Consider the following 17,500-nt stretch of genomic DNA (forward strand, 5'->3'; position numbering starts at 1 on the left):
CTCTCTTCCTCTCCCTCAACCCGCTCTCTCTCTCTCCCTCCTCCCGCCTCCTCTCTCTCTCTCTCTCTCTCTCTCTCTCTCCTCTCTCCTCTCTCTCTCATCTCTCTCTCTCTCTCTCCTCTCTCTCTCTCTCTCATTCTCTCTCTCCTCTCTCTCTCTCAGTATCGCATGCCCAAATGTACACAACTCAACAGACCTGTAAACACCTCACTGACAGTTGTAAGTGAGGCGGGCCGCAACCAAAACAATCCCCCACATAGACGGCAAAACCATCCGACCAACGCCAAGGAACAAAGACACAATAAAAAACAAACAGCACAACCGAAGCCAAATCAAAATAAAGCCAGTGAATGAACACTCTCTCCTGGCGCAGCTGCCCAGAAGCCATCTTGACAGGTGAAAGTGATTCTTGGAACTAGAGCCGTGGGAGGAACACACAAACCTCAGCAGGTCATGGGACACGCGTTTACAGGGGAGATGTAATGTTTCATAACCAACCGTGAAAAGTGATCTCTGCTCCTCACCCTTACGTCTTTACACGAGGACAATACAACCCCTCGGAAATGCTCACCTGGATCTGTCTCTCTCTCATGCAGGCGAGCACTCGGGTCAACACGCACGCACGCACACACGCACGCACACACGCACGCACACACGCACGCATTCCAATCCCAATTCCAATAGCTGTTCCACACAATGTGTGTGAGAATTACAGACATCTAATCTGACTCTGAGGTACAACTACACATCTCCGTAGGTGTTGTTGTTCAAAACACATCACCATAAGGTCGATAAACGACGGTGATGTCGACGAAAATGTTAAAACTCAACCAAAGACACAGCAGATTTGAGCATGAGAAGAGGGAGGGTTGCCGTCAGGGAGCCTTCTACCTGCCAGAAGATGGTGTCTATGGTGCTGCCCAGGAATCCCTCTCTGGTCTCGGACGACAGCAGCTTGGGTCCCAGGATGGTCATGAACTCCTCAAAGTCCACCTGGCCGTCGCCTGAGGGAGGAACCACATCAGTTCACACAGTACTAAGCATCAGGGCCGTTTTAAAACAATTCAATGATGGGAAATACCTTTATTTTTTAACGTTGTGGTGTTATGTGGTTTTATGTCACATGACAAACCAACGACTCTTATTCTTCGACATATTTTATTGAAATGAAAACAAAAACACAGTTAAACTTAAACTATTGAACACTTAAATAGTTAAATACAGAAGTTAACTTCTATATTTTATACATATAAGTATAAGTATTGTAAGTAGCCTATATGATGAAATTCCCTGAGCCCCCACAACACTAACAGTAAAGTGACCTGAAAAATAAAGAGTAGACCTCGGTCACCTGACCTGGTGGAGGCGGTGACCGTGGCAACAGAATTTATCATTGATCGCCTCCCTGCACATGAATATGCAGTTCTCTGTGCATGTCGGTGTGTATGTATGGTTACGTGTGCGGATGAATGCCTGAGAGTATGTGTGTGTGTAGCCGCGCAGGCAGGTTTGTGCGTGCATGTGTGTGTGTGTGTGTGTGTGTGTGTGTGTGCGTGTGTGCGTGTGTGCGTGCGTGCGTGCGTGCTGTGCTGTGCGTGCTGTGTGTGCGTGCGTGCGTGCGTGCGTGCGTGCGTGCGTGCGCGTGCGTGCGTTGTGTGTGTGTGTGTTGATGTGTTTGTGTGTGTGTGTGTGTGTGTGTGCGTGCGTGCGTGCGTGCGTGCGTGCGTGCGTGCGTGCGTGCGTGCGTGCGTGCGGGCGTGCGTGCGTGCGTGCGTGCGTGCGTGCGTGTGCGTGTGTGCGGTGTGTGCGTGCGTGTGTGTGTGTGTGTGGATGTGTTTGTGTGCGTGTGTAAGTGAAGGCCAGGCCAGGAGAAAGTGCGGAGATCATGGATTGCAGGGAGAGGATAGAAGGAGAGCGATAAGAACGGACAGGGTGTTCCTCACCAAACACACCCATCCCTATTCTTATTCTGAAGGTGGTTCCAGATTGGGGGTTGCGGCCACAGGGGGGGGGGGGGGGGGGGGGAGGGGAGGGGTGGGGGGGGGGCCTGCAGCAGTGGCAAACACACATATCTAATTAGGGGTCAAAATGAGGACACATTATGCTAATTTGTGCTTTTTGTGCACATTTCAGGATTTCTGAATGAGATGGTTTGAAAGTCTTATTTACAGGTTGGGAAGACTTCTCTTAACCATGGTTGTAAGTGCAATGTTCACTGTATATAGTGTAAACACTGTTGAACCAAAAAGGGGAATGATTTATTACATTTGTTAGCCTACCTTAACAAACGATTAGATAACACGTGATCTCTGATGCGTTTGTATTTGTAAGTATTCTACAGCCGTCGACAACAGTTCAAGGACACTTCACCCTCAGCCAGTCTCGGAGGACAGAAAAACTAAACGAACATCGATTGACTCTTTGCTCCAAAAACCTAACAGCAAAAATAACAACAACTGATTGAGCAGACAAAGGCACTCACTCTAGATTAAGAGCATAGCAGAGAGCGTGAAGGGCACACAAAGGTCCATGGCTATCACATCGACACACAGACAAGAACCAACAGATAACCTATCTTCCTCACAGTGATCGGACGGAGACCTGGACACTGCAGGCGCCCGGCGATCGATGTACGGAAAGGAGGCATCGGTTCTGAACGGCATTGCTTGCTGAGATACAGTCACAACCCTCGAACTGGTTTCCCATTCAGCTGCTTAGGCTGGCAAGCTTCCCTTTGAAGCTCTGCTCTTTTGATCAGCGCTCGCCTTTTTTGTAGCCACCGTGCACGAGGAACATGAGCGTGCACGTGACTACGATCAGGAACCCGCCTACAAAGAATTTCACTAAGTTGAACAGCGGCCGTCTTCATAGAGATAGATAATAACAATATCGCCATAGCAACAGGCTGGACCCCATTCCGAGCGATTGATGAAACCAAAAATTGCCTCTTTGCTGTCCTTGCCAACCCCCATAAGGCGGAAATAAAATGATTCTGATTGTTTATTAAACCTTTTCTGTGTTATGAGGACAGGGGAGCTTTAAGGTCGCCCTGGGCAGCTCTGCTTACTGCTTCTCCAGGGCCCTTGACGATTGTCCTTTATATTTCTTTAAAATGTAATTCCATTATGTTTGAAGGGTATATAAATAATACAAATAAATATCCTGCCCTTCATCAATTATTAAAGCTGTTAAAATTGCTGGGCTTGTATTCACAAATCAATATCCTTATTAAACAAAGCAAAATGTTTGGTGGTGTTGCTAGAACAAAGCACAGGATTGCTTGGTCCTTGTCTACAGTGAAGGCTAAGTTCCTAGTTTTCCTTCATACATCACAGGCGTTCACCGATATCCGCCTTGCGGGTAACGTACCGTAAGGAAATGTGAAAGGTAACGTGATAATACATTAGTATCGACCCTCATACTATTATTCATGCTAGATTGACTTGGCATCGCAGTGATATTCTATTGATGATAATGTATGACTATAGAAGAACTTAACACTGGTCCGGGTGAGTAAACCATGATAACCGTCTCTCCTGGCTGTCATAGTGCCAATTCTGCCCAAGAGCATTTATCATGAGTTTGTCTCCGAACAAACTAAATCAAAACCAGTAGAACTGGAGTGAAGATTTCTAAAGATGGAAGTGCAGAATCGATCTGTCAAAGCAATTTACACAAATTATATTGGTATTGGTAGCAGAGGCTTTCGGGGAAGCAAGGAGAGATGATTTTAATGCTTTGAATCACCCAGACTGGCAAGCTCTTTAAGAGAGTGTGACTACTAGCCCATCTTAAAAGGCCAGGCGTCTTCTCTCACCTCTCTCACTTGAGCTCTTACTTCTCTTCCTACTGCTAGCATTTCATGACCTTCACCGCCACTGCCTTCTCTCTCTTACTTACAGTCCCTCTCTCTCTCTCTCATCTCTCTTCTCTCTCTCTCTCTCTCTCTCCTCTCTCTCTCTCTCTCTCTCTCTCTCTCTCTCTCTCTCTCTCTCTCTCTCTCTCTCTCTCTCTCTCTCTCTCTCTCTCTCTCTCTCTCTCTCTCACATTAACACAGAGGACTGCAGTCTTCTGGGCGGAATGTACTACTTTATATTCAGTAATGTTTATATTTACAGCAACATAAAGCATTCACTTTCATCTCTTGTCTGAGATCTCTCCCCCGCTTCCATTCGTTTATGCAGAACAAATCGCCTAAAATGGCCGTCAGAAAGAGAAGGAGACCGCGTTGTTAGTTCACTAGGAGCAGGAGCTTGGGGAATCCGTGCAACCAAAGGTGACATAATATGTTACATAAAACTGCCAAACCGGACGCACATTATAAACGTGTATATGGGCCGACAAAGGAACCAGAACTACAGCGGACCTCAACAAAGATATCAACAAAACGGAAGTCTATCACTTGTCGGTCATATTTAATGTTTAAGACCTTTAGGACTGAAATGTATGAAGGCGACCTTGACACTGAAAATCAAAATGTTCCGTTCGGAATCAAACACCAGGGTGTCTTTTGTAAGTAGTAAGTAGGTGTGGGGCTCAGGAACCAGAACCTCTGAAGGAAAGGCTTCAGTGAGAACGGTATTCACAGCCAACAGGTTCTGGGTTCGATCCCCAGTGTCCACAGCCTAACCCATAGGTATCCTTGAGCAAGATGCCCTAACGCCTGCCTGCTCCTATAATGACTTGCATCTAAAAGGTGCTTTAAGTTGCATGGGATAACAGCATCTGCTGAATGACTCCTAAATACTTAAGGAGTGAAACAGAGTGCCCGTCTAGGCGATCTGCATTAAACACTAGATCTTCCTGTCACTCTGGGAAAAGTCCAAAAGCCTTTAGCCATCTCTCCTTCTCGCAGTGCCTCACATTTACATAATGCATATCGAGGATTGTGCCAAACACAATTCCTCAGGAGGAAATCATATCATATAACGTATAATCATATAAGGTAGAGATGGACTGCTCTCGGTGTCTGTGTTCATCAAAGCCAGAACCAGACCCAGGTTCCTGCCTGGTGGAGCCACTGGTGTCGCAGCACATTCGTTTATATGAGGTCGTTGGCTCGTGGGTACGAGTCATTAGGCAGGACTCCTTGTATGTACCCGACATTTCGATCTAACTCTATCTAAAACATCGAACTTTATACCTTGTGCTTTATACCTGCGACCCCCTGGAATCCAGTAATGCAATGTTTCCTCACTGCGGGTCTGGATTCATCTCCAGCTCAGTCTGTGTTTTCCTCTATGAGTGAGGCGTAGCTACCTGTATGATGAAACTGAAACGGTGTTTCTGAATCAATTCTCCCCCGATCGGCAGATCATAATCATAATCACACAGCTTCCCCTCTGGCTTCACTCTCTCTGGGGACTGACTGGGTACATGCTGTCTATGAAGCGCACACACATCCATGGGCCACTTGATCATCACCTCAACGGGGAATACAGCCACACGTGTGTGCACTGATGTTTCGCGCGGCATGCGTGGTGCAGGCGAGCGTGAAATGTATGCATTCACGTTCGTTCCGGTTGATGATCGTGCATCACTATCTTAGAAAATACAAACAGGAAATGGTTTTCACGCGTGGAAGAACAGTGTGTGTGTTTGTGTGTGTGTGTGGTTATGTGTGTATATACTTCAATCATGGTTCAATGTATGTCAGGTTATGTCTCTGGAAGAAGCGATTGTTTGTTTACCTAATGGTGCGTAGTGTGTGTCATGTATTGTGTTTCAGGCAGGCAGACCAAACACGTATAACTATAGGTATTGATGCATTTGGTTTAGCATGGGTGTGATTGTTTTGGCATGTGATGAGTGAGAGAGTGAGTGAGTGAGTGAGTGAGTGAGTGAGTGAGTGAGTGAGTGAGTGAGTGAGTGAGTGAGTGAGTGAGTGAGTGAGTGAGTGAGTGAGTGAGTGAGTGAGTGAGTGAGTGAGTGAGTGAGCCAGTGAGTGAGTGAGTGAGTGAGTGAGTGAGTGAGTGAGTGAGTGAGTGAGTGAGTGAGTGAGTGAGTGAGTGAGTAGTGCGTTGATATGGGATGAGTGTGTGTTGTCATGTGATTGAATTGACATACAATGATGCATATAATGTGTGTGCTTGCGCGCATGTGTGTGTGTGTGTGTGTGTGTGTGTGTGTGTGTGTGTGTGTGTGCTCACCGTCCATATCTAGTCTCTGCATGATGATGGCCAGCTCCACCTCACTGGGCATGTACCCCAGGGAGCGCATGGCCATGCCCAGCTCCTGCTTGGAGATGAAGCCGTTCCCGTCCCGGTCCAAGACCCGGAACGCCTCGCGGATCTCTGCGCAACAAACAACATGGGAACATGCTCAGGAACACACAGGAACACATTGGAAACATCTCTCTCTCTTTCTTGAACACTCTCACCTATACTCTATCGTTCTAACTGTGTGTATGTTTGTCTCTCTCTCTCTCTCTCTCTCTCTCTCTCTCTCTCTCTCTCTCTCTCTCTCTCTCTCTCTCTCTCTCTATCTCTCTAATACCCTCTCACTTCTACTCTCTCGCTCTCTTAATGATCGATTGGATCATGCTTTTCTGAACACTAAATTACTCTTTGCAAAGACATTAAATACAAGAGTAAAGAAGAAGCAGATATCAATAAAAGGTCACAGTCAAACAACCCCCATAAACCCTCACCCTTTCTCCCTCTCCCCCCTCTAGCTCTCTCTCTTACCCTCACCCGTCTCCCTTCACCTGGTTCTTCCTCTCTCTTTCCATAGACAATGTATGTAACAATAACAAAATGTAATCTCTTTTGAATTATTTTACAACTTGTAATTCTGCTGCTGTGAAACCCACTTTCCCCCTCTGGGAACCATAAAGTGTATCTCATCATCAACCCCCACTCACAAAAACTATTCATCTCCCTATCCATCGCTCTCTATAGTTCTCTTTCCCCCTCCCTTCCCGTTAAAGTCCTGATGGGTTTGAAGGCTTGTGATGCCCTGAGAAGAATATCACCTGTGTTACTCTCTAGCCTCCCAGTGCCTCCTCTCTCCCTCTGTGGTGAGGGATAGGGTTGTGGGGGGGGGGTCTCTCTCCTTGGGCTTTACGGCAAAACTTTTTTTAATCTATGTTGCTCTTTCTCTGCCATTCATCATCATCGTTTTACACACTTCCCTCCCACCTCTCCCTCTCTTTCTCTCCCTCTGTCCCTTCTCCCCTCGTCTTCTCCTCTCCATCCATCCATTCGCCCGCTCTCCTTCCATCATCCCCCTCTCTCCCTCTCGCTCCCCACCCTCCCCTCACAGGTTCTGAGTGTGTGTGATGTGATTTTGGGGCCTCGCTCTACTGCTTTAACGTGATCAAGCCCTGTCGTCAATTCATAATCTCCCTCTCTCCCTCGACAGCCACTCTCGCTCTCTTCCATTCACCTCTGTTCACCCATCCATATATCATCCATCCATACATCCATCATCAATCACATCGTCTTTCCATTATCCGTCCATCTATTCATCTATAATCTCTGCTTTTGTGATAGTCACTCAAAGTGACTCGGTTTCTATCTCGAGTGGTTTTTGATGGCTTGCACTACAACAGGATGTAGACAGGTTTGTGGTCTGTGGTCTGGTGACTATACTGACGCACGCATTAAAATGTGTATACTCATACTACTAATATAAATATGAACTATATACCGGTAATACATTTCCAAACAGATGCTATGGAGATTGCGGCATGCAAAGGCAGTGCGTTACCTGAAACACAGCGTGTGTTGTGTAAGGTGTTTATAGATGCTACCTTGGCATAGTACGTTTTAAAGTGCCTCAGTCCAGAGAGATTGAACACAACAAGCAAGCCCACATAAAGCCTGGCCTCTGGCCAAACACACACCAGAGCCAAGCTATGAATGTTGATACAAAGTTGAATGTGTGTGTGTGTGTGTGTGTGTGTGTGTGTGTGTGTGTGTGTGTGTGTGTGTGTGTGTGTGTGTGTGTGTGTGTGTGTGTGTTCCCACTCCTCCTGCTGCCCTTAAAATGAGTTCTGAAAACTCTGTAAATCTCCAAGCTTATCATTTGTCCATCATACACGGTTACAAGGGGCAATTACTAAAGGACCAATCATAGCAGAGATGTGGATTGATTGACTGCAGACTATATAATTGGCTGAAAGGAGACGAGAGCAACCAAGCCTGATTGCATGGAACCATTTTCTCAGCAATGTTTCATTCTTAATTATATGAATATGGGAATATACTCTAGTATACTTGAATATTGCATATAGGCTTGACTGTGAGTATGGATGTATACGTTGTACTGAATACTGAATGGCCAAATATTTCAACAAAGTAATGAATGAAGCCTTAACAGATCAGCCAAAAGTTTCTCCTGTCGATACAGAATTTGTGAATACTATATATATATATACGTATATATAAATATACATTTAATCGACGTGTGAACACATTACTGACCACATTGCGCCCGCTCAATGAGCTGTCGCACTGCGAGTGAAATTGATATTGCATTTCCCCTGTCTGCTCCCTGTCACTATGGCGACGCCAACGCGCCTCTCAAAAAAAGTACACAGTTGAGTCAGCAACCACTGGTTCCCCGACGCCACCGCGTGAAGCCCAGTGCCCGCTGAAGCCAGTCAGCGGGATCCACTGATGAGCTCTCATAAACGCATGTTTCATAAATGTGCCAGCACAGAACAGAGGGAGGGAGGGAGAGGGAGGGAGAAAGAGGGAGAGGGAGGGAGGGAGAGAGGGAGAGAGAGCGAGAGAGAGAGAGAGAGAGAGAGAGAGAGAGAGAGAGAGAGAGAGAGAGAGAGAGAGAGAGGGAGAGATTAAACTGAGGGGGCAGGGGACAGAGAGAGGGAGAGGGGAGGGAGAGAGAGAGGGAGGGATGAAAGAGAAATGAGGGGGAGCGGAACAGAGAGAAATAGAAAACAAGCAGAGGAAAGGAGTGAAAGAGAGAGGGCAGAGGACAGGGAAAGAGAGAGAAGAGGGAGGAAGAGGAAAAGGGAGAGAGACAGCTTGTGTATTTTTTCACATCTCCAAAAGACCTCAATGATTGCATGGCATGCATGAGCACACTTTTGAACACTGAATAATTTGAGACTGTGAATGTAATACATGGCTTTCTCTCCGAAGAGCAACAAAAGGGACGGTTTGGTGGTCTTTATCACGCGGGTACAGAGACACAGAGACAAATCCAATAAACTTCTTATTTTCCACCCTGTTCACACTCTGTCCCATTTCCCTGGTCGGCCATTTTAAATGTTTTCCTTAAACTCACAAAAGATCTGTTTGAAGGATATTAAAGTCATTGCTCCAGGTGGTTCATTTCTGTCTAATAATAAAGATATCAAACTTTATTCATATTATTGATGATTTTACAAACCGAGATCTTTAGTTTGGTGTTATTTGTAAAAAAAATATATAATAATTATGTTAGGGTTTACCTTGTATTTCATGAAGAATGCTTTTTACTTGTCTGCGACTTCATTGTATGTTCAAGTGTATTTAATAAAAACAACAATCCTCAAAACGTTTTATTGGTCTGCTTTTACACTGGACAAATGAACCATGATATTTCTGTTGAAAAACAATTTCAACTGTCACTTTTCAGAAAATGCCTGTTATAAATCACAGGAATCCCATTGTTAAAAGGCTGTCCTGAGTTGTAAATACAATTGGTTTGGAATGTGTGTGTGTGTGTGTGGTTCTGCATGCGACAGAGCAACTTCCAACGGGCCCTTGAAAATGCCCCCCTAACCACAGCCCCTGCTTTCACTAAAGCCCTCAGCTTCTGCTGCAGAATACACACAAAAACACACACACTTAAAAAAAAACACGCACCTGCACACACACACACACATGATAACGATAGATGTCACATAAAGACAAATATGCAAACACATACACACTAAAAGAATGGTGCGCGCACACACACACACACACACACACACACACACACACACACACACACACACACACACACACACACACACACACACACGCACACACGCACACACACACACACGCACACACACATGCACACACACACACACGCACACACACACACGCACACACACACACAGACATGCACACACAGACATGCACACACACACACACACACACACACACACACACACACACACACACACACACACACACACACACACACACACACACACACACACACACACACACACACACACACACACACACACACACACACACAGGTAAATACAGTTGAAGTTTAGAAAGTAAGTTTGAGTTATTGTATCACTTGAATACAAATATTCATTATGTAACAGAGTCATTAAAAAGGCCACCACAAATGTACAAAGGCATGTTATAACCGTTGATTATCACACTCAGGCGCACAAACACACACATGCACAACACTCACGTACACACACACAGTTCAAAGCTATAAAGATGCATCCCTCGTCATTCTTCATACACTTTAGGAGCACTCGCAGGAGTAAAGGAAGTGTAGGGTGCGTCCCTGTATCACTCTGGGAGCTGTTTTAATGGAACAAAGGCTCTCATCGTCTGTATGTTTGAATGTGACTTAAGCTACACACACAAACTGCTCCCTGGAGTCCAACACAACACCATAGGGGCGAGAGGGAAAGTTGTTATCAAAGTTCAGTTTGTTCACCGAAGGGATCGAAAAACTAGGGCAAACACAAATCTCCAAATTGTAAGTTTTGTTGTTGTTTGAATACAGAATGCAAAACATGCGTTTGTGTATACTGTGTAACCGATATGGAACAATATTGAACCAACCCAGGGTGGTTTATTCCTGTATACCCGCAGTTACCAACCGTTATTGCAAATCACATACTTTCATCCATAACGTTTTATCAACTTAATCAGCTATTGTTTAAGCGTGCGCAAGGACATTTCTGGAGGATAATTGTATGTGAACATTGTTGTAAATGTTGGATTTGTTATATATTGAACTAGGGCTGAAAAATGGCAGCGGTGTCCATTGTTGAAAATGCACACCCAATGTTATTGACCAATCAGGATCCAGTCTGACATGAAACCGCACATAGAGCCAAGAGGAGGCAGACAGTGGGGAAACAATTAGGAAGGAGCTTAAGAATATGAGGAAGAATTTAGTTACCTATCCCCAGAAGATAATGTACGATTTGAATGAGAGAGGGGGCAGGATGGAGAGATAAAAAGCTAATAAAAGACACATAGAAAAGCAGAAGAAATTAACAAGGGAGGGTAGAAGGATAGCAGAGTTCTTCGTTAAGGTTCTTCTAACAAGCAGGAGTTTCTCAGAGTTAGTTCTCTACTGAGGTTTCTTCAGAGGCCCCCTGCAGTGCTCTGTGTGCGAGCTATTCACTACGAGCCAAGCCAACCCCCCCCCCCCCCCCCCCCTTCTCTAGAGCTCTCTAGTATTATCTTTATGATTAGGACAGATTCAGTCGCACTACCAGCACCACAACACCCGAGAGATGGCTGGGTCTCCTGATGTGTTTGTTTAGGATGATCACTAAACAGCAGGAGTCAAACAAAAACACTGATATATATGCTTGCATATCTTAGCATTGTGTTGTTTATTTGGTTGTATAGACATACATACAGTACATTTCAAAGACCTTTGGACTGAGGACAGTAAATATGTACTGTAGGAGAAAATAGGTTCTAAATGTATGAAAAATAGGTTCTTTATGTATGGCTATATGTCGCCCACACAGCCTGGCTCAACATCTTACTGGGAAAACGGCCAGTTTCTTAACTTTCCTACAGAGCCGTCTTGAGACAATCTGGTGTTGTTATAAACTCAAATGTTGAATATATATTTATTCCTTAAAAGACAAAACAAAAGAATACAAATCAAAATTGCTGACTTGCTCGCACATGATGTGCCATGGCAAATGAAGAACATAACAGAGGGTCGGTATAGAGGCTCCGGATTTTATTCGTAAATCAATGTCCCTTTCCAGCAACACTGTCAAACAGTAGTCCTGTGTTATATATACGCTTTCCCAAACGACACTATTACGACGCTGTCAGAGCTGTGATCAAGACGTAAGGGCCATTCATGTTTTACTTCCTGTACGGTCCACACTGGGCTCTGTTCGGCTGAACAAGACACTACGTTTCAGCAGAACTCCACACCATTAAAACAAATAACTACAGCGCTTCATATACTGTTGTCGGGCAAAAAACTGTTGAACATGCAGTCCTGGAAGGAATGATCAATAGATCTGTTGCTTACGATTATAGAAAATGACCTAAAGTGTGGTGGATGTTTTGAAGAGTTTGCCTTTCCTGGGCTTCTTAAATCCTAAGAGGAGCTTGAAATAAATGCCCCCCACTCGTCAAAATCCTAAATATCACGCTGCAAGAGGCTGTGGTTGAGCCGCTTAGCACATTGCTCACATATTTTCTGTCGTGAAAAACCAAAACAAATTTATTTGGCACAGCTGTCCCCACATCAAAAGCAGATCAAATAAAAGTATTAAACAGATTTCAGACCGCCAAAAGACACAAGCTGTAATAAGGCACCTAATGGAATAAAAATTTCTTCTGTTTATCCAAACTGCCAACAGTTCCGGCTGAATCCGGATGGGATTCGGCCGACTTTAAGCAGACCTCTTTGGGCCGGAAAACGCATTGTCTTTCATATGAGCCTCGCGGCGCATTCAATTGGCACGTATCACCGCATGAAACCTATGCATATTAAAACAGCCGAGCGGCCAGCAACGAGAGCCGCTGGGTTATTACAGTGAGCGCGGCCGGCCTCCAATCTGCCGACCAGACGCCTAATGTGGCGTCGCTGGATTAATAAGGGGACATCCCCTCACGGCAGGCGCTCTCTCCGTCCGAGCTCAGACCCCCCTCCCGACTCTGGGAGAGAGGGGCTTTTATCAAGCAGGGCCGGGGGTGATAACTCTGAGGTCGGCTGGATAACTAAAGGGACGGCGGGAAGCAGAGTGTGACTGCTGGCGCGGAGATAAGCGAGGACAAAGGGAACAAGGAGAGCTGGCGCTGACTGGCACGGTGCCGTTGGGTTAGAGGAGCCGTTCTCTGGGTTCACCCTATACTGCCCACGCCCCCCCCCCCCCAACCCCTACCGAGGTTCTTAGGGATCTGTGTGGGGAAACACACACGCACGCACGCACGCACGCACGCACGCACGCACGCACGCACGCACGCACGCACGCCAGCACACACGCACACACACACACACACACACACACACACACACACACACACACACACACACACACACACACACACACACACACACACACACACACACACACACACACACACACACACACACACACACACACACACACACACACGCACAGGACTGCCAACTGACTACCAAACAGCCGACAGAGTGGACACTCAAGTCAACGCTTTCGTGAAAAGAGAAAAGACTAATGGCTGTCAGGTTACGGCGGTCTGAGTTTGAAGCGGAGTCGATGAAAACGTGTCAAGTCTCACTGTGTCTTTCTTGCCCTGGCCTTATGAGAGAGGAGTCACATTTTGTCCAGAGGAAAGCCATGGTGTCGTTCGAAGGGGCCCATATTTAAGCACCAGGTGTGCGGCTGATTCGCCATAACAAACGATTTCTAAATCCATCCGCTGGTGGCCTCGCGGGTGGGAGTGTCCCCCCCAGACATACGGTGGGTGGATGACTAATCACCCTCCAACCTGACGGTTAAATCAGCCAATCGGTATAAGCAATAGCAGAAGCAGAGAGAGCACAGTTACCAGAGGTGGAGTCTAAAGCCCAAAGCACAGGGAGCTCAAATTCTGGTTCATATTCTGAAGGGTGAACCAAAAAGAGAAATAAAGTCATGTCACTTCTAAACGGAGCAAAGCACACAGAGCCGGAACGTAGCACGCTTCAAATATGAAACAAAAATGTGGGCTCTGTGGGCTTTGGGCTTAACGTTTTAAGATGTCTTACCACCCAGCTCCTCCACAGAGATGCTGGCCAACACGTCACTGTCGGTGTCCGACAGCGACTGGCTCAGGTAGTTCCCCTTGTAGAGCAGCCCTGCCGTCACAGAGTGGAATGGCATCTTCTCCCTATTGGTCGGGAAACAGGAAATGAACAGGAAAGGGCTTAGATTGGACCAAAAGGAATGCAAATGCAGCTGTTGAGTTGTAGCTTACTGTTTGGCAGATGCTTTTATACAAAGCAACTTTAATTTAAGATGCATGTCATTAAGGATATTTAGGACAACTGTGGGCATTTGGGATCAAACACAGTTACTTTTGGTATGGAGGCCATACAAAATCCTTCCCCTTATTAATTATCTCACACAGAGTATCTACAGGCATGGAACAGAATAATTGTTCTCCTCAAGAAACTGAATCTTTGGGAAAAACTGAAGTAGCCAGTTTCGAACAATGCCCATCATTTAGCAAGGGCAAAGCAATTGTCGTTCAGGAACTACGCTTTCTCCTGAGGAATGCCAGTATTTAGTCGTTCACCATAGACCATTATTCCCCATCTATTGTCCTGCATGACGTTTGAAGTCAAATTGTTCAAACAGTTCTTCTATTTATTGAAACCAATTAGTATTTGCCAACGTCAGATCTACATAGTAGATGATAATTAAAAAATAATCATAGATCGCAACCCTATTAAAGCACTAGAGAATTATGCTAAATCTTTCAAATTAAATCTGGGTTTCATTTTGTTATACTTTCTTGAAGTGAAGTGGCACAAACCAGCAAATTAGGAAGAAGGGTTATCCTATACTACATCCTGTGTACACTACAATATACCTACTGGAATATGGGTCCACAGAATATGGCACGGACATAATACTATTAAATATATAAAGGGGAAAGTACGGCTGAGTAATATACATCAATACATAGACACTGACACAAACAGTTCGTACAGCATGTTTGGTTCTTGGCAGATGACAAATAATGTGCATGAACAGATTACACGATAGCTTGTAAGCCGCACGCCAGTGCTACCCAGGAGCAGATGGCATTATATGCCCAGATGATCTTGTATGTGAGTTGCGTGTTGTAATATAAACTGGTACAGATGCTACACCACCCCACACCTACCTTGTGGTAGCTGGTTTTCAAGTTTGTTAATTTATTGTAGAAAAGCAGTGCTTTCCAGAAGAGTCAAGCAGTGAAAACAAGGCATTCATTAGATATTGCAACCGAAACGCAGGTAGGGGCATTGGTGTTATTGACAAGATTTCAAATCCCCTGGAGTATTGCGGGAGAGATGGTCATGTTATTTGTTTTTTCATTGTAGAAAAATGTGTTTACACTCAAAGCATGTGTCAAGAGTATTGATTTGACATGTATCCCGCCATCCAGGTAGTGCCGTCGGCGGCTGGTATTGAACAATTTCCCAACGACACTCAGTCCTAGGAGTGAGGGAGGGTTGATAACGCTGTAAAGTTATTAAAGTACACCTCACACAACTCTCTGATCTACACTTGCCATCTGCTTCCTCGGTCTTATCGATGATCACTGAACCTCTAACCATGATAAGCGCTCCTAGGGCAGACACATTTGCTAATCCACCGTGTCAGGATGTTGTATTTAAAAATAAAAAACATGACCTATCCAATCACCTCACAGCTGTCAGTTTTCATTTCCGACTGATTGCCTGTCACACGACCCAATCCGCCAGCCAGCCATGTGAGGTCTGTTGCCAATTTGTCTCGGTGTCTGATGCAACCAGACTGTTAATCACATTGATTACAATAATTGGCTTCTAAGTGGTAATCCATAATGTAATGTGCATGACTTCCATGTGCTACCATGTTGAATATATACATTGATTTCTGGAAGTTATGTTCTCCAAATGAGTTTGTTATTCAATGGGAAAGCAGACCAACAGTTTGTGATCGTAAGCTGTTATGAAATCCTGTCATGTTTTCAATCTCTGTGCTCTCTACAGGAGACGTTTCGTCACATTATTTAAGGTTCTTAGAAGTGTGTCTGTGTCTGTGTCTGTGTGTGTGTGTGTGTGATTGTTTGTGCGTATGCTTGAGATGTTGTGCCATCGTAGCCATGGCGACAGTGGGTGATGTCATGCTTGTCCGTTTGTTCTCCAGGTGGTCGCAATCTCTTCAGCTGTGCGCATCTGATTGCGAGCGCGACATTCAAAATGTCTGCTTCTGAACAGAGGCGGGAGCACAGTGCAAAAAAAAAACACTGCCGCGATTCAAGCTGCGTCAAAACCAGCTCATTCAACCACCTCAGAGACAGTTAGTTACTTACCTTCAGCCTTATTAATTGAGAAAGCACACCAGCCTAACCACACGTGCACCAAGTTCAACATCACACACACACACACACACACACACACACACACACACACACACACACACACACACACACACACACACACACACACACACACACACACACACACACACACACACACACACACAAAGCATGTCAACCAAACACAAGACCACACACACACACACAAATGCGTGATAGAGTTAATCAATATCATATTCCATCCACTTACAGCCCCTGCAGTGGACCAGTTACTAGGGGAATCTAATCGAGAGAAGAATAGCACACAAATGATTTTCTGTGGCTCTGACTCACTGTGTTTAATACTGCAGGAATCCGATCTGTGCAATGAAACAATGAGATGATGGTGTCTCTCGCCCGGGGGCATGAGGACGTTCTCTCTCTCTCTCTCTCTCTCTCTCTCTCTCTCTCTCTCTCTCTCTCTCTCTCTCTCTCTCTCTCTCTCTCTCTCTCTCTCTCTCTCTCTCTCTCTCTCTCTCTCTCTCTCCCACATTAGATCTGATTAAGCGTATGGAGGTCTGAACTGAACACACTCCCCCACTCCTTTGGGGCGGGGGGGGGGGGAGGTGTAATTACTGGCACCCAGACATCCTAGAGAGGCACCAAGGTGAGTCCCATTCAAACTGAGTCCTCCTCTCCACATAATCGCTGGTCAACGCAGAACAGAGCGCTGCAGCTATCAGGGGCTGACTCATGAAGCTTGAACTGTTGATCTCAACTTTATGACTGAACTCCCTCAACACTTTCTGCTGAAGTGGGAGATTTAGTCCTCCTACTTGTGTTGCTGTGAACGGGAGGGAATGCTCAGTAGATGCTCATTTAAATACATTAACTAAACAGATTTAAAACAAGGTTACGTAGACAAATATTCGTTTCACGCAGTTGGCTCTCTGCGTAAGATGCACATGCATACTCAGTTAACGTTTATGTCAAATCAACAGTTTTCCAGAATGCTAAATTAACAGTGAGGGTCTCAGGGAAGGAAAAAGTTATCTGAAACGACTGCTGGGGGGAGGAGGGGGGGAGGAGGGGGGGGAGGAGGGGGGGAGGAGGGGGGGCGGATGGTCCTCCACGTCCACAACTCAGATTGTGCTTTTCTTGTTGTGTTCGTTGTTTATCTATCAAGCTTTATCAAGCTGCCCAGACATTCATCAAACTATCCACACCCTCTCTCCCTCCCTCCCTCCACTTATCTCTCTCTCTCTCTCTCTCTCTCCTTCTCTCTCTCTCTCTCTCTCTCTCTC

At 45.5% G+C, this 17,500-nt stretch overlaps 1 protein-coding gene and 1 pseudogene across 1 annotated transcript in view; one reads left to right on the top strand and one right to left on the bottom strand.

Moving 5' to 3' along the window:
* Positions 1–14,026, bottom strand: part of LOC130405910 (calcium-binding protein 8-like) — a 16,975-nt gene extending 2,949 nt beyond the window's left edge. Inside the window, exons 1-3 of the mRNA XM_056611219.1 lie at positions 13,912–14,026; positions 6,150–6,293; positions 892–1,004 (exon numbers count right to left, since the gene is read on the bottom strand). Coding sequence (XP_056467194.1) covers positions 892–1,004; positions 6,150–6,293; positions 13,912–14,026 — 372 coding nt within the window. The remainder of the gene's footprint in view (positions 1–891; positions 1,005–6,149; positions 6,294–13,911) is intronic.
* Positions 1–17,500, top strand: part of LOC130405313 (uncharacterized) — a 131,459-nt pseudogene that overhangs the window by 3,637 nt on the left and 110,322 nt on the right.

Source organism: Gadus chalcogrammus, chromosome 16 (assembly GCF_026213295.1).
Source record: "Gadus chalcogrammus isolate NIFS_2021 chromosome 16, NIFS_Gcha_1.0, whole genome shotgun sequence".
NCBI classification, from domain to species: Eukaryota; Metazoa; Chordata; class Actinopteri; order Gadiformes; family Gadidae; genus Gadus; species Gadus chalcogrammus.